At 36.9% G+C, this 18,361-nt stretch overlaps 3 protein-coding genes across 3 annotated transcripts; 2 read left to right on the top strand and 1 right to left on the bottom strand.

The window, feature by feature from the left end:
• Window positions 1-1,923: 1,923 nt before the first annotated feature.
• On the bottom strand, window positions 1,924-11,380 carry LOC108105058 (neurogenic locus notch homolog protein 1). The gene is made up of 6 exons (XM_017211477.2): window positions 11,235-11,380; window positions 9,006-9,180; window positions 8,493-8,731; window positions 8,282-8,363; window positions 2,448-3,064; window positions 1,924-2,377 (listed from the first exon to the last, which is right to left on the bottom strand). Exons 1-6 carry the CDS (start codon window positions 11,235-11,237, stop codon window positions 2,168-2,170), a joined length of 1,326 nt encoding a protein of 441 aa, XP_017066966.1. The 5' UTR covers window positions 11,238-11,380; the 3' UTR covers window positions 1,924-2,167.
• Window positions 4,728-6,638, top strand: LOC108105059. The gene is made up of 2 exons (XM_017211478.2): window positions 4,728-5,747; window positions 5,840-6,638. The coding sequence occupies exons 1-2, from the start codon at window positions 5,686-5,688 to the stop codon at window positions 6,555-6,557; spliced, it is 780 nt and encodes a 259-aa protein (XP_017066967.1). The 5' UTR covers window positions 4,728-5,685; the 3' UTR covers window positions 6,558-6,638.
• A 4,917-nt stretch (window positions 11,381-16,297) lies between the features above and the next one.
• Window positions 16,298-17,764, top strand: LOC108104999 (putative odorant receptor 19b). The gene is made up of 3 exons (XM_017211376.1): window positions 16,298-17,034; window positions 17,120-17,480; window positions 17,549-17,764. The coding sequence occupies exons 1-3, from the start codon at window positions 16,298-16,300 to the stop codon at window positions 17,618-17,620; spliced, it is 1,170 nt and encodes a 389-aa protein (XP_017066865.1). The 3' UTR covers window positions 17,621-17,764.
• The last annotated feature ends 597 nt before the right edge of the window (window positions 17,765-18,361 follow it).

An 18,361-nucleotide genomic window follows, 5' to 3' on the forward strand; every position in this document is an offset into this window, starting at 1 on the left:
AATTGTATTTACAATTACAAAAGCGATAGCATGAAAACCAATATATATATATGTGTATCGAGGTCAAAGATTTCTTTGATAACTAAAAGTACGAAAAATATTTATATATATAAATATATACATACATATATGAATTGTAGGTGAGATAAAACAGCAAATTATTGGCTTCCGATCGCCATTCTTCACTTCACATATAGTTCTTATAGTTTTTTAAATGAAAATTGTTCAGCTATAATGACAACAATAATAGAAAAGCCAAAAACAAATACTTTTTGATTAACTTATTCTTTGTTTTGTCTTCTTGACTAAATGTTCAGTCAAAGATAATCAACAGCCAACTTAAAACTATAATTAATTGCTTTGATCAATTTGAATATTTGTATCTCTCGTTAACAGAAATCATTTGATATTATTACTGCCATTCCATGGATGGGAATTACTGAAATAACGAATTTTTATTTGACTTCCTTAGCTAACCTATTAGGAATTAGCTTACTTGCAGAGATCAGGGGAATGAAATGGTTATCAAACACGTCAATATCGTGTACTAACTATTAGAAAGAATAAAGATTGATAAAATATCACTGAAATCCGAATTCAAATCATATATTAGGCTTTTTATAAACTTTATATTCGTGACTGAAGTTTTGCAAGGGTAAAACTGTGTTTCCAATCCGATTTATTTACTATGCCATTATCAATTTTTTCTGTCATTTCATTTTCTACTAAAATATTTATCAAGAGCTTGTGAACCTGAGAAAGCCAAGAATATTTTAGTACCTATAAATATTCTAAATTTCAAAATTATAGTATAAAAAGAATGAAATGCTTTCCATTTGTATGGTTTTACTCTTCAAGACTATTGCATACTTTCCGGCTGAACATAGGAAAATCAATTATATTGTGGAACCTTTTTTAATTTGCATAGCTGTAGTGAAAACAGAGTCGAAAAATACTCCATTCCTTAACGAACATCGTTCATCAAAAGCTAATATTATATATATTTTCATATTCAAGGATATAAATATTTCCTGTTAGCTAGTCTTAGTCGCTGTAACTGTATATTTATTTTTAAAAATCAGTTTTTCTACAGAAAGTAGTTTTTGGCGGCTGTCCTTTGGTTCGTAAAAACACACACACAAACACTCACACACTTTAGGCTTATAATTTGGAGTGTTTTTATATACAGATTTTAAGCTATGTCTATCCGAAAAATCAAATCAATAAATATAGATTTTATTGTGTTTAGTAACCAAAAATGAATAAACTAGTTATTGGTTTTGCTGGAAAAAGGCTTTCAGAAAGTTAAGCAAAGTCATAAATGAAAATGAAAAACGGAAACATATATATTTCATACCAACCAAAAGAAAACTATATATTTATATATATGTATATATTTATCGATTAAAATAAAGAAGACAATTTGATTTTCTAACTTTTGCGTTATTTGCATAGTTTTTTAAAGATCTGGATAACTTTTAAGATTAGGTCCTGAATGTTGTCTTAAAGCAGTGCTGGTCATAGCCTACGGTCTGAGTGTTCATTTGTTTTTTGTGTTTTTGTAAATGTGCTTGCTCGCCCATAAGCTTTGAGCGCTCGCGGCGCTGTTATTCCAGCAACACTTTTTCGTTATCCTCTTTCCGCCTCATTCCGTCGCTAACTGTTCTTGTTTCTTCCTCGATCATCCTCGGACACTTACACTGGAATTCCTTCCTCATACCTTCTGTTTGCATTTTACAGTTTATTTCGCAGTGAGAATGAGTGATTTTTTTTTTAGCAAGAATAAGTGTTTCTCTTTCTCTCAATGTACAGTTGAAAACCAACTCAAAAGCGTCCCTAAATATGTTCAGACTTTCTTGTATTTGTGTTAGTAAATGAACTCCTGTCTTAAAGGCTTTAAAATCCTTAGCAAAAAGCTCAATGTTTATTATTCTTTAAGTATATTATTTATTATTGTCAACACATTATTGTTCGTTCAATTAGAGTGATAGTGAGAGTGAGGGTGAGAGCACGAGGTTAATGCAACGACTAGTAATGGGAAAAAGGCAGGCAGATTGTAGATTGCTGCAGAATGTGGAGGGACGTAAGGTGGACTGAACTGGTCTGGAGTGGGCTGGCAGGCAGTGCGGCTGCAGGGACGATTGGAACCCTCCTCTCCTTCGTCTGCTCAGTGGTACTTGGCCACCGGGAAAGTGCGCGTCTGGCGGCAGGACACAAGGGCATCGCCCGATTGTCCTTGTGGACAGCGGCAGACTGCCAGGTGAGCCTTTGGCTCGCAACTGGCTCCGGTGGCACACTTGCCGATGCAGGGATCGATGCACTGGTAGTTGATGCAGGCTCGGTGGTCGGGACACTCATTATTACTCAGGCACTCACCCTATTGAACAGGAATTATATAGATTAGATATAGATTTTGCTTTAGAACTGAGACTGCCTAGTGGACTTACTCGGCTGCAGTGGCTCAATGGATTGCCGGTGTGACCGGGCAGGCAGTTGCAGACGGGTCGTTCCCGGCCGGTATTGTCGTGTCCGGGTACGCAGATGGCATTGGTACCGCACGGATTGGGATCGCAGAGATCCTCCTTGGTAAAGGGACGGCAGCGGACGAATGGATCACCGGTCATGTCACGTGGACAGCTGCAAACGGGTGTCAAGCCGCGTAGATTACAATCGGCACCAATGCCGCAGGCACCCTCGCAGGTGTTCTTGCAAATGCCATAGAAGCACGCTGGCCTTCCGGATGGACAATCCACATCACCATAGCATTCTGGCCGGCATTCCGTATAAGGGCTACCAATATAGCCCTTGGGACACTCGCAGACCGCCCGATGATTGCTAACCGTACGACAAGTGGCGCCCGTACCGCATTGGCCACAAGCTGGCACGCACTTAAAGTTGCTGGAGCACATGTCCCTGCTATTACAGTCGCCATCGTGGTCGCACTCATGGCGACAGCCGCTCAAGGGATTACCCACGTAACCATGGACACAGGAGCATGTAGGCACACCGTTAATGATCTCGCATTTGGTGTTTACGCCGCAAGGACTCGGATGGCATTGTTCCTCTGCAAACCAAATATTAAGTTATTGATTTTAATTTGAATTTTTAAGTTTTCTATATTTTAGGTTGTTGCCATTTGGGGGCTGCCACCTTAAACTTAAAAGATTTTATTATCTATTTTTGCAAGGTTTTTTTAGTCTTCTTGTTTTATGTTAGTCTTAGTCCTGATTTAGTACAACCTTTTGAAGGTTATCCTGAAAAAGAAAACTGGGGCTTAACTTGCAGGCGCCCTTTCAACTTTCACTTTATTCAACCGCCACCCCCTGTCAACATCCGCTGTCGCAGTTGCTGTTGCCGCCTTTTTTTTTTCTTTTGCCCAATTTTTGATTTATGCCGGTTCATATGACTTACGTTCCGGTCGAGGGTTCTACTAGAAATATATATATATATAGCTTCATTGGGGCCAATAATTGGGGGCCAAGGCCCTCGAAAGGTTGAAATAGAAAATCATATTCAAATAGCCAGGGCTCATTTATGCGCATATTTTTGGTTCTTATATATGTATGTTTGTATATATATATACGAGGTGTGTTCAAAAAGTAAGGTGACTCTTCAAATTTCGCGAATTTCAAATTTTTCGATTATCGAAACCTTTTAGAAGTTATACGAGGTGTGTTCAAAAAGTAAGGTGACTTTTCAAATTTCAAATTTTTCAAATTTTTCGATTATCTTCAGTTTTGGGAACAAGAAAAAGTCACATGGGGCCAAATCCGGTGAATATGGTGGCTGAGGCATTATTGTGGTGTTGTTTTTGGCCAAAAAATCCAAATCCTTTGATCCATATTTTTCGATAGCAAAAAATCGCCGAGCTCGCAAAACAACTTGTAACTTTACGCCTCTCACAACCAAACAAAAGAGGATGTCCCATTGAAACTTGGTACAGATATTAGGGAAGAGTGTACCAATATAACAAAACAAAAAAATCGATAATCGAAAAATTTGAAATTCGCGAAATTTGAAGAGTCACCTTACTTTTTGAACACACCTCGTACTTCTATATATACTTGTTTTTATTTTGTTGCCAATTGTTGTTGTTGTTCCTCATGATGATTACGGTGATGGCGAAATGGCAAGCCGAGAAATTATTTTCCCTTGTTTTCCGTTCCGTTAGCGAAAAGTTTGGCCATTATCAGGCCTTTTCTCTTACATTTCCTTTTGACATAATTTGCAAAGAAAAACCCAACTTTCCCCCACCGCCAATGTATTATAATGAAATCTAGAGTTTATTTTGAAAATCAATCAAAATGTCCCAGAATCTATGCCGAAAAATGCTCATCTATGAGGCGAAATTTTCCTTTAGCTGAGAAGAAACTTGAAATTTAAGAGTAAAGAAAGCAACTTTAATTGATGGGATTGATGACGTAACAATATATATAAATTAATTTAAAAAATGCCATGCTGTAAATGTGCGAAAATTTAAGAAAAGTTTCCAAAGAATTGCATCTTCCTCGCCACAGAAATGAATCCTTAGGGCGGGCAATGGCAAAGTCCCACCCAATCCCTGTAGATTGTTCGTTAACAATTATTGTTTTCAAGTCAGTTGCTAATTGGAAATGCAAATAAATATTGTATTTCCAAGCGGGTAAGGCAGGCGGATTGCACGCAGCCGAGGCACCGGAATTAAGGCAACACAAAAAGGGTGGCACAAGTAAAATCCAGAGGATAAATATCGAAGGGCAGTTAAGATGCAGAAATTTCCAACGAAATTTCCCAACGAGTTAAAAAAGAAAATAACAGAAAAGCAAAAAATTACGAAACTCAAACGAAGAAATTCAATTTATCAAGACCAAAATTGGTTTCGAGTTACACAAGCTCTTACTCTAACTGTAAACCAGGGCTGCTCTAATTCGTCGACTTACGGCAGAGCATTTACTAACACAAGTACAAGTAAGCGTGCACATACATGTATGTAGGGACGCTTTTGCGTTGATTTGCAACTGTGCACTGAGAGAAAGAGAAACACTTATTCTTGCTAAACAATTCATCACTCATTCTCACTGCGAAATAAACCGTAAAGTGCAAACAGAAGGTAAGAGGAAGAAATTTCAGTGTAAGTGTCCGAGGACGATCGAGGAAGAAACAAGAACAGTTAGCGACGGAATGAGACGGAAAGAGGATAACGAAAAAGTGTTGGTGGAATAACAGCGCCGCCAGCACTCAAAGCTTATGGGCGAGAATTTACAAAAACAAATGGGCACTCAGTGCTTTAACCCTTAGTTTAAACTTTTAACCCAGATGTATACTATAAATAATTAAAGAAAACGAAGTAGAAATCAAGAAAATAAGAAACTTATGCCGAAAAGGGTTCTTTAGTATTTTTGAATGGCAACCCTTAAACGTTTGGCAAAAATTAGTAAGAACTCCAACAAGGAATTAGTAAACTCTAGTCGAAGCACATTTTCTTGAAAAAACAGTAAGCGCTGGATTAAAATTGAAATATAAAGAGTTTTTCTGTATGACATTGGCAAGGAAAAGTCTAATTAACAATCTGATTGTGATACCGACAACATAGCTAGGAAAACTTCTAATTTTCTTTGCAAAAAAATATTTCGAACTTTTTGTTTTTTGATTTTTTTGTGAATCAAAATCGTTTCCTTTTGTTTGTTGTTACTTTAAAAAAAAAAAATGTTTAACAACATACGCTCTGGGGTTAAACGTGCCGGATCCAATATGAAACGCACACCTAGGTAAGGACTCCCAAGATTGGTTTTTTTTTTGAAATTTTTTTTTGATTTCTCTTCTTCTTTTTCGGTGTCCAATGGAAATGTCAATCGAGCAGACAGATTGACTTTACAAAAAGTGTAAAAGATTTTATAAAGACAGAAACTTTACTTAACTTCGATCGGATTGGGGATAAACGAATTAAATCCGATATGGAGGAGGCAAAGCCTATGGATTTGAAACCTGAATTAGGCAAGAAAGCAGATATCGATTCGGTTGGCGATACCAAGCCCGTTTTCAATCAATCAGAATCCTTTAACAATTCGGATTCCGATTCTGATTCCGATTACAGTGATTGCCCGCCCATCCGTAGTGATGGTTGTATAGCCATAACAATTGATAATTGCATGGATGCGATCACGACTTGGAGGCAATTGAAACGAGCTACCTTAACTGCCAGGCAAATGGAGCAGATACTTGAGGTACCCAACTTTAAGGCCATTGTCATTGGATCCTTTGTGGCGCTTAGGCCATGCCCTGGTTCTCGTCTAAGTATACTTCAAGTTGTGGGTATTCGTCCCGGCAAGAAGTTCTATAAGCTTGGCTATAAGACCACCAATCTCGTGTTGAGGCTTAAGATCGGTCCCATTGAACGTCATTTCATTATGTGCGATGTGGCCAATGAGAAACCTACTCGCAAGGAGTTCGCCATTTGGTATGCAATTCATCAAATCAATGATCTGACCTTGCCTACCAATTTGGATATCTACATAAAACAGAATGAAATTGAAAGGGGCATAAGTTTGGCTTATTTTCAGTATTCCCAATTTAAATGAAATGAAAAATGAAAATCCAAATCTACAAAGGATTCAACTAGCTTAAAAAGGAATTCAATTAAATTTAAATTAAGTATTTTTTTTTTTTTGGTTTTATTAAAAACTTAAAATCCATTTGGTTTTCTCTGATCAAGTTATCTTCTGCTATCTAAAATTCATTCGCACACCTCTACAGCTTATGGCCATAAACGGATGTTGGCCTGTTGGCTACCTCGGGAGGGGAGCCGCGTCACTGGGTTAGTAGTTGACCTTGGGACTCTCGCCCACTGTAGCCCAGTTTGCCCACGCTGGCCTGCGTCCTTGATCTTGACAATTATGAAACGAAATGCTCAGCTAATTACCATAAAATTACAAAGGCCCCAAGTGCGATTCTGGGCGAATGTTGGGCGTTGTTTGTTGTTTGGATTATTATTATTACTATTATTATTGTTATTATCATTGAGCGCGAAATATTATGCAAGCCACAAAACCCACACCTAGTTGGCCCAGCCTCTTGTTTTTTAGACCGATTTGGGCAATACAAGTTGATTTTGCGACGTCACAGCTCTCGGCACTGGCTAATATTCAACACGTTAAGTGAGTGGGTTGTACTAAAAATATATAGTATATATATATATTCTAACTACAATGTTGGCTAATTATCCGATGTACTGTCAATTCGTATCTTTGAGTTTCCGTCGTTTTCCCACATTATTTTCATTCATAATTAACTTGAATAAAAACAAACAACACGATGTTGTTTACAAATGACTTACAAATATGCGTTGGCTTTTCGTTGTTTACATTTAGTTTAGCGTGCTTTATCTTTCTTAGTTAATCTTGTCTGCTAACTATATGTCAAACTATTCATTTTGGATACTTTTTTTGGTTTTATTTTTATTATTTTCAGTTACATCAAAAGCTGTGTAAGCAGGGGACTTAAACCTGTTTGTTTCGATTTTAGTTGTCCTTGAAAACTTTCTGGTTTTTAAGGTTTCTTTTATGTGGCAAATGCTTGGCTTGTATATATTTTTTTTGATCATTAAATTATTTATTTAAAGTCTTGCCAAGGCTAACAGACTTTTCCCTAATTTTTCAAAATTTTAAAAAATATTTCTCCTATTTATATGAGTTCTGTTCTTCTTTTTCGTTTACATTTTCGTGACGAGTAATTCAGCTGGGCAATCCCTATCGTCATCCTATTTACTCACTCACTCACTCTCCTTCCTTAAGCAAATCAAGGGACCAACGTATAGCAATAGATAGCATTGTCTCACTTACTCTTAACATCTCGTTAAAGATTTCTGTTGGCACTCGTTATAGCTTAACATGAGAAAGTAACGAACTAAAGAAGCAACTGAAAAGGAGACAACCAACTAGCAACGAGACAGTAAGCTAGAAAGGAGACAACCAAAGAGAGACGGACAAGGACCGTTACATTGAAATTAAATCAGCGTGTCACGACGAACTTATTTCTCTTTTTTTCTTTGGAATTTAAAGATTAAGATCGTACAAAAAATGTTTAAAAAAATGTTTAAAAAAATATTTAAGAAAATTTAAAACCCCTTATGCCAAAACTAAGTATATAAAAACAAGAAATATTCTTAAAAATCAGATTGAAATATTTCCCAAACCGATTGACATGTGAGCTCCCACTCTGATTCTTATGACACCATGGATATCACGTGATATTATAAGCTTCCGATGGCCATAAAAGAAATGCCCAATGTGGGCGGGGCACTCACCGGGATCGTTGAGGTGGCAGGCATGATAGGGGTCACCATTGTAGCCCGCCGGGCAGCTGCATACGGCCACGTGGTTGCGAGCCTGTAATGGCAAACGGAAACGGAAAAGGGGGGGTGGTCAAAGATCCGGTGGTCAGAGGGTTGGTGGTGTTTGGCATTGGGCTATATAAAAAAATCCCTTTTTGGCAGACTCCCGCTGCTTCACACTTACGTCACAATTCGAGCCAATGCCACAGGCACCCACGCAGGGATTAACGCAACGATTGTCCTTGCACTGCAGGTCACCGCGACAGTCGACATTGTCCAGGCACTCGCCGCGATTGCAATGGGTGAGCGGATTACCACTGAATCCAGGTGGGCAGGAGCAAACAGGGCGGCCACCGGAGGCCTCTTGGCAAACGGCATTCACGCCGCACGGACTACCACTGCAGCCGCTGCTATACGATTGAGCTGTATGGGCGAAAAGTAGGGACCATACAGGTGGTGATTCGGTGCACTTGGTGATTTTGTGTTTGCTAACTAATTTCTATATATTATATATATATATATATTTCATCTTATACTTTTAGATTTTCTATATTAGATGTTAGGCTACTACTAAAAGTAGTATGATTATCAGAGTGCTGCCAGTGAAGGTGCTATCTAATTAGATGAACATCATCGTGTTGGGTGCAGGAAAAACAGAAGGAAAAATTCGAAAACAAAAAATTTGTAGTGTAAATACCACGTGTGTAGACCGGATCTCTATAGACAACCCGCTGCAGGGATCGCCCATCGCCGTATGTGTAATATGTACGATATGTGCAGTTCACACAGCGTTTCTCGAGCTTTTTACCTGCGGCTTGGTGGGGCAAAGATGCGATGGCCACCGCCACAAGGGCCACGACCAGGAGATGTTGCTGCAACAAAAGCAAGTTAAATTAATTGTATTTTAGTTTATGATAAGATTAAGATATCAATTTTGGCTGTTTAAATGTACATTTTTCTTTGATTTGTTTTAAAATTTTTGATTTTGAAAGAGTTTTTGGCTAATTTTTTAAGGAATTCCCCATTTTTTTCCACTAAAAAGTTTTTAATATTCATTTAGATTTGTAAAGCAAAAACATTCCTTAGAAAAAGAATGTCTTATAAAAGACTGCTTAATCAAAATTGAATAATAAATAATGTTTGATGGGTCAACGGGGCGTATGAGTAATATGGCCTAAATTATAAATATTAAGTTATAGCTTTGCATTTTGCATATTTAGGTGTTTATTTTATATTGTTGCATCAGTTTTAATGCCAAAAATGGAAAACTGTATCATATACCAGCCTTGAGTTGGCCAAAAGTTGGTCATAATTGGTCAAAAATTGATTAAAAACTTAAAAATTGATTCCAGTTTAGTATTTTTAAAAAGCTGAATATGGAATACCTTTAAAGATTTAACTAATAACTTAAGTACCCTATTATATATTTAACAAAATCAATACAAAATCTACATTTACAAGTCATTCTTAGCTCTTAGTAAGACTTCCCAGAACCACTCAAAGCGGAAACCACTAAATGGGTTTTCCAGACCAGAAAGTTAATCACAAAAAAATATTCAAAAAAAAAACAAAAGCAAAAAAACAAACAGAAACATAAACAAACATCTGAATTAGTAAGAAGCCCAACCAATCGACCGGCTTATGTGTCATCAAAACAAATTATTTGGCAATAAAAAAACAACAAAATCAAATTACAATCGGTGGCAAACATTAGTTTGGTGACTGGCTAATGGGATTCTGCTGCCAGAAAGTAACCTGAGACCATATTTGGCTAACACGGGGTAACGAGAGATGAGATAACGATCGATCGATTGATGATGATATGGCTTCGTGTTCAAGGTGGCGATCAGTGATCATTGTTGGCCGATGACACATGGTTTTAGGGTGATGATAAACTTGTTGTCCGCTTCTTTGGAAGTTCAATTCGAGCAAAAAATATGATTCAAATTGGAATACAATGAGAATATGCAAATGTCCCAGCTGCCTTACTCTGACTTTACCAATATGGTAAGCTATATAGATATATATATATATAGCTTGGCATTAACTAAGTTGTCGATCATTACGTATATGGCTTGAGATTGATCCACTGAGGGAGGAAATTATTAAAGTTAAAGGAAATTGGGTTTCCTTATTTAGCTAAGGAATTTTTAATGAGTTTATAGAGTTTAAGGGTTTTAGTTTAAAGATCTTAAGTTATAATAATATATAATAGATATAGTACTATAGCTCTAGACTTGCAAGTTATTAATGGTGGCTTTTTTTTTGGCTTTGTTGACTTGGCAAATGAATAATGGGCTTTCGAGTGATTGATCTTCTGCCAAAAAAAGAATGAAAAGACAATCGAAACCACTTTCAAGCTTATAGTGGGCTTAGCTGATTTTATGTGGGATCAAGGCATACGATTTTCTTGGCTTTAATTAAACAAAAATGTGAAATATGAAAGGGTTTTTCCAACCTTTTGATTTTGTTTAACTTGTAAAGCAACCCTTACCTTAAGTTAAGCTCGATCGATCATTAACTTTAGCCACTGCCTAGCTAACCGGAAGTAAACATTTGCGCCCAAAACTCAAATTCTCAATTAACGAATGGGCAATCCCCCGCCCTCTTAACATGTTTGCTTTGGCTTTACCTGAGATTTTTTTTTTTAACATCAATATTCCATTCACGTCTCATTAACTAAATGCATTTTTTATGTCTTGTCTTTGTGCGTAATTTTGTTGGCCAATAAAAATGTTTAAAAGTAAAAAAGTAAATAAAAATAAACCCGGATTATGGTCATAAATCTTTTGGAAACTAAATTATCTTTTACAAAACAAGATCCCATTGATCAGGAATATATATAATATATATATAACCGATAACTTTATATAGAAAACAGAACACAACTTAAAAAAAAGGTTTGGTTTTTCAACCTGCAACTCACCATTTTAGGCTTTAAGTTCTTAGTAGACACTCGCACTACGGCAGATTAATAACGTAAAATAAAAAACAAAAAAAATATATATATTTATATTTATATATATTGTAAATTATAGATCGTTTCCGTTTTTCACTGGTTAATGTTCGAGTTCAACTGAGACGACTTCTAGACGAGCTTGGGCTATTTATAAGGCCGCCACTCTTGGCTTTAACCCGAAACAGCTGAGCGACGTTGGCGTCATCTCTCAGGTGGCTCACCTTCCCCCGCGGCAGTCTTACCTTCTAGTATACTGAAAGAAAATTATAGTTGGTTTTAGGAGATATCTAATTAATTATATGTAATTTTTATTATAATTTTTATTATTTTGGTTATTTATTAAAAAGATTTTCAGACTTAAACATTTTTGGGAGTTTTTGAAACTTTCATAAATTCTATAAAAAAAATAATTTAAATATACTCTTACTTATTTTTAAAGATTTTTTAATTTGTTATACATTTAAGGTATTTTTAACCTTAAGCCTAAATATTATTTTGTAAAATTTTTTTATATTTTTTACTTATTTTTTATTATTATACCCGTTACTCGTAGAGTAAAAGGGTATACTAGATTCGTTGAAAAGTATGTAACAGATAGAAGGAAGCTTTTGCGACCCTATAAAGTATATATATTCTTGATCAGGATCAATAGCGAAGTCGATTGAGCCATGTCCGTCTGTCCGTCCGTCCGTCCGTCCGTCCGTCCGTCCGTCCGTCCGTCCGTCCGTCCGTCCGTCCGTCCGTCCGTCCGTCCGTATGAACGCTGAGATCTCAGGAACTATAGCAGATACAAAGTTGAGATTAAGCATGAAGATTCTTGAGGTCCCGGGACAGCGCAAGTTTATTACAGCATCCTGCCACGCCCACTCTAACGCCCACAAATCGCAAAAAACTAAAATTACTGAAATCATAGGAACTATTGCAGTTAGAAAGTTGAAATTCAGAAAGTATAATCTTTAGATGACAGCGCATCTTATAGTAGCACTACTATCCGGCCTCACCCACCCATACGCCCACAAGGCTCAAAAGACGGTTTTCGGATTTTCTAGAAAAGCTGATATCTCGGTAACTATTCGTAATAGAAAGTTCGGATTAAGCATGTAGGTTTCTATGATGCTCCCAATGCGAATTGTTTTTTTCCGATCAAGCCACGCCCACTCTAACGCCCACAAAATCCGAAAAACCAAAAATGCAAAAATCTCAAAAACTATAAGAGCTACACAATTTTGCTTAGAAACACATATTTAGTAGATGCCTCTGCAACTTGCCACGAAGTTGCATTAGGCCACGCCCACTCTAACGCCTACAAACCGCGGAAAACTGTGGCGTCTATAATATTATTATGAATGCCTTTGTTTGACCTTGTATAACTTATTTCTGTTAATATCTATCGATTTACCAAAGGTTTTTCAAATCGGAACATTATTGCGCTATTTATGAAAAAATTAAGGTTATAAGGCCTCACATGGGAAGTGACGTCACTATAAGCATACTCAACATACTTCCTCTGACAATAGGTGGCGCCTTGTGAATTTCCACTAGCAAAATTAATATTTTAAAATTGTGTAAAACAGTAACGGGTATCTTATAGTCGCGGCACTCGACTATAGCGTTTCCTCTTGTTTTATTACTAATTTCGAAAAATCAAACCTTAACACTTACAAAATAAATCTTTTTCAGGGAGTTTATTAAAATTCTTAATCTAAATATTAAAAATTGACATAAAAGATTTCCTTAAGATTTTTTATTATATATTTTTAGACTAAAAAATATTTATTTTCTTGCCCTACATTAAGATTGGAAAAAGCCAACTGATTTCAAAATGAAGAAAGAACCTGAAAACTTAAGCAAGTTTTTAAAGAAAAAATAAACCAAATACTTAAAATCTAAATTTACAAATCTTTAGGTTAGGTGCTTTGTTGTTGTTGTTGTTGACTTTGCCTTTGCTCGATTTCACTCAAAAAAAAAAAAAAACATTTCAGTCTAAAGCTCAACGCCTATGCTCTGAGTGCTAAGTATTTGTTGTTGTAAATGCTCCCTGCATATGAGCTTGCTCGCACTATTTTTTTCATTTTCCTCTTTCCGCCTCATTCCGTCGCCAACTGTAAAATAATTTGTTGTTGTTTCTTCCTTGATCATCCTCGACAGCATTTACACTGAAATGCCTTCCTTATAACTTCTGTATCCACTTTGGAGTTTATTTCGCATTGAGAATGAGTGATGAATTGCTTAGCAAGACAAAGTGTTTCTCTTTCTTTCAGTGTACAGTTGCAAACTAATACAAGAGCTTCGCTAAATATGTATGTGCATCTTATCTTGTATTTGTGTTAGTAAGACAACGAATTTGAGCACCCCTGGTCTAAAGCGATTGAGTCAGCCGCCGTCCAAGTCATTCATATATTTTGTGTATTTGTTTGGGCATCGGGCTATTTATAAGCGTATAAACGTGTACTTGACAACTTTGCTACGGCTTGGCCATGCCGGCTTTGATAGCTCAATCTCTGCGTGGGCTATTGCATCCGAGTGGGGATGACAATGTGGGCTGAATGCTTGGCTGAGGTGGCTCAGGTATAGATTCAGGTTCAGGTTCAGGTTCTTACTATAAGCAGAAGTGATTTGTAGGGGAACTTGATGGGGGGGCGGGGCAAAAGACATGTTCAGGATATACAAAAGTTAGTAAAAAAACAACCTAGATTAAAATTTATAATATTTTTTGGCCTTTTTTAGAGCCTTTTCTTGGAATGAATAGTTTCTTCATTACAATTTTATGTTTTTTTATTATTAATTAATAGTTTTTAAAACCATTAAATGTTGGAATTTCTTAAGAATTTGTTCATATAAAACTTGGCTTATATTACAAAACATTTTATTGTTTTAAAACTTAATTTTAAGTCCCTCCAATTAGGGCATTTATAAGCTTTAACATTTCTTAAACACCCGCTGCTTATTATTAATCACCAAAGTAAATATTAAATTTAGTCAGTTTTAAGCCAGTTTATCTCAATTTCAATTTACTTTTTGCTTTTTTAGACATTAGCATTAACATATTACAAATTTAATTAACTTTTAGAATTTGCATAAGTTCCAATCTAAAGACAAACGGAAATTGAGAATAAAATCGCTCATTTCCGTCGGCCCAGCAAACAAAAAAATGAGATAAATAAAAAACAAGTTGTTGGTTTAATTTATTGTGTTAAAATTAACAAAAAAAAGCTAAGTTTAATCAAAAAAATAATAAAAAGGAATAGAGTAAAAAAAAAATTTAGCAGTTTTTAATAATTTAAAGCTAATTTAGTTTATTTTTCTTAGTTTAAAAAGGCTGCTAGTTTAAAGGCATGTTTTCACTTTCATTTTAAAACATTTTAAACTCTTTTTTTATAATTTCTTAGAAAATATTCTTATGCTTATAAGTTGTTAAATATTTTTATTTAATTTTAAAGTTTTTAATTTCTCATAAATAACAAAAATAAACTTAACAAGTTCTTATTAATTTTGCTTTCATTAAAAACACAAACCAAACTGCACTAAAATCAAATCGATTAAAATGAAAATGAATCTTGACATTTGTCTTGGCGTGGGCATTGTTAAACAGAATATATATATCTATATAAGTATATAGAATATATAGAAAGTACATACATATAAAGAGCAGAACAGAGGAAGATAACTTGACCTATAGCTAGAAGATAATGAAGCGACGACTAATTTGGCCAGCAATTTGCCATCGACCATTCTATTCTCAAACGAAATTGAAATAGCATTTGGCCAAATCGATATGAGAATATTATATAGATTAAACTGGCAATTGGAGCGGCTTAAGGTTGGGATTTGTCTTGGCCAAAACCAATTGACATATGCCAATTGGCTATAATTGAATGAGAATTCCCAAGACGACCAATGGGCACCTGGTTTGTTACTGTTTTTTTTTTGGGAGGGGAGGGGAAAATCAATTTAATTATTCCTTTCGTCTTGGCTGTGCAAATCTGTTTTTTTTTTCTGGAACGACTAAGGTCACGACAGGTTGGCCTGATGGATCAGGTTGGCCTGGATAACCACTAACCACTTCTCCTGCCTTTTGCCTTGTCCCTTCACCTTATTTGTTGTTCATAATTTATACTGCCCGATATCAATCATATTCAATCATGGTGCCTGCCTGGCTGGCTGCTTGGGTGCTTGGGTGTTTGGGTGCCTGTGTTTTTTGGGGTCTATTCTTACTCGGACGGGTCATTCCCTCAACAGATTGCCATTGACAAATGTTTTATAATCAATTTGGCATTATTAATTTGAATACACACCACCTGCGTGCAATCGTCTTCCCTTCCCCGCCTCTCCTCTGGGCACCTTTTTTGAAACTGAAACTAAACCATACTGAAAATGGGCTTATTTTTTGCGGTGAGCTGAAACGGGTTTTTGCAGAAGCTTTAAGGTTCGAAATGTATTCAGGTGGCAGGGGTAGGGGGCAGGGTTCACGTTGGAAAACCCTAAAAGAGGTTCAAGGGGAGTACTCTTTGTGCACTCAAAGAAAAGAGGTAAGCTAAAACTTCTGTATCTTTAGATTTATTTTATAAGATACTTATCCCATATTAGGCAAGTTGTTTAAGCCATTTTTAGGAATCAAGATCAAGACAAACAGAAGTCAGCAAGAAGCCAGAAGAAATCTATCTAAAAATGATAGAAAAAAGTGAAAATTGGAATTTTAATTGAATTTTAATTATTTAATTTATAGATTTAGCTTGGGAATTTAAAGTACACAGACGATTAAGCATATAGAAAAGCTTTTCCTTTATCCAGATGGGAGTGAAAAACTATTGCCCTTGTAATTGCTGAACTGGTGCGAAGTGCTGGCTTTGCTGGGGGGGAGGGAGGTGACTTTGGGCCAGAACTTTTTCGGTCTAATTTGCAGCAATTTGCATAATTTGCGGCTGACTGAATGGATGGGATAGATGCATAGTCGGCTGAGTGGATTAATGGTTAGATGGATTTGTGTATAAAAGGGCCAGGACTTTGGTACTTAAAGGCTAGACGAGACCATGGAGAAAGTAAAAGCCGATTCGACAAGAGCTTTGGTGAATCATTGGCGAATCTTTCGATTGATTGGAGTTCATCCACCGTCCAAGGATACCATGTGGGGCAGAAATTACACTCTGTACTCGATAGTGTGGAATGTGACATTCCATCTATTCATTTGGTTATCCTTCTCGGTGAACTTTTTGCTATCCAACTCACTGGAGACCTTCTGCGAAAGCCTTTGCGTGGCCATGCCACATACTCTCTACATGCTGAAGCTGTTTAATGTCTATTGGACTCGAAACGAGTTGCTACATAGTAATCGGGTATTTCGTTATCTGGACAGACGGTTGGTTAGCTCCGATGAGTTTCGGATCGTTAACGAAGGTGTCCAGAAGGCGGAATTTATATTCCGGATCATTTCCCATGGCGTTGTGGTCATTGTAGCTTTAGCCATCTTTTATATTTCCGTGGCTAGTGAACCAACGTTGATGTACCCTTCGTGGATCCCTTGGAACTGGAAGGATAGCTCCACCCTATGCCTGCCCACGATTATCCTCCATTCGTCCGCTATTACGGAGACGGCCCTGACGGTCCTCAGCTTAAGCACTTATCCGGGTACCTACCTGATCTTGGTCAGTGCTCACACCAAGGCACTAGCCTTTCGAGTTTCCAAACTAGGCTATGGCAGGCGACTATCAGAGGATCGGATGCTGGCCATTCTGAATGGATATATCAAAGACCATCAGATCATTTTGAAGTGAGTATTAGGAAAATGCAGAGACTAATGCGTTTTCCACAAGAAAGTAAGTTAAAGAACTTTTGTTATCATTTCCAACTTGTAGACTTTTCAAATCCCTGGAACGATCACTCTCGATGACCTGTTTCCTGCAATTCGTCTGCACAGCCTCTGCCCAGTGTACCATTTGCTACTTTTTGCTTTTCGAGCAGGTTGGGATCATGAGGTTCGCCAATATGGCCATGCTCCTGGTAGCCTTCACCACAGAGACCATACTGCTCTGCTATACCGCAGAGTTGCTTTGTAAGGAGGGTGAAAGTCTGCTAACGGCAGTTTACAGTTCAAATTGGCTAGATCAATCGGTCCGTTTCAGGCGGCATCTTCTCCTGATGCTTGTGCGCTGCAAGAAACCGTTAATCCTGGTCTCTGGTGCCATAGTGCCCGTTAGCATGAAGACCTTTATGTTGGTATGTAAAGAAAGAAAAAGAAAGTGGTTAAAGTTTCTTATTTTTTTTTAACAAATTTCTCATTGCAGATGATCAAGGGTGCCTACACCATGCTGACTCTACTAAATGAAATGCGCAAATCTTCACTGGAAAACAACTAATGGGAAATATGTAGCTTTTATGCAAAGAGCACTAAAAAAACATTAGAAAAAGTATGAAAAATGTAATTTGAATAAGAGTTTACCTTACCTAGGACAGTCTCAGTTACATATATTTCCCTCAGCCAAGTTAAGTTCTAACATCAAGTTCCCCTAGAACAGGGCTGCTTAGCGCCTATGCTCTGAGTTCTTATTTGTTTTTTGTTTTTGTAAATTTTTGCTGCCTATGGCCTTGCTCTCTCAACAGCTTTGAGCTCCCGCGGCGCTGCTCCACCGCCAAATTTTCGTTTTCCTCTTTCCGCCTCATTCCGTCGCCAACTCCAATACAATTTGTTCTTGTTTCTTTCTCGATCATCCTCGAACACATACACTGCAATTCCTTCCTTATAACTTCTGTTTACACTTTCATGTTTATTTCGCAGTGGCTCATCGATGTGAGTGTTAAAATGAGAGATGAATTGGTTGGCAAGAGTAAAGTGTATTTCTTTCTCTCAGTGCACAGCTGCAAACCAACACGAAAGCGTCACTACTCATATACATGTATCCTTGTAATTGTTTAAGTAAATGCTCTGCCGTAAGACGAACTTGAGCAGTCCTGTTATAATTGCTCGCTGCTTATGAGCTTGATCCCGCTATTCCACCAACAATTTTTCGTTTTCCTCTCTCCGCTTCAATTTGTTTTTGTTTCTTTCTCGATCCTCGAAGAAGGATGGAATTCCTTCCTTATAACTTCTCTCTGCATTT

The sequence above is a fragment of the Drosophila eugracilis genome, unplaced genomic scaffold (genome assembly GCF_018153835.1).
Source record: "Drosophila eugracilis isolate 14026-0451.02 unplaced genomic scaffold, ASM1815383v1 contig_2155, whole genome shotgun sequence".
Taxonomy (NCBI): Eukaryota; Metazoa; Arthropoda; class Insecta; order Diptera; family Drosophilidae; genus Drosophila; species Drosophila eugracilis.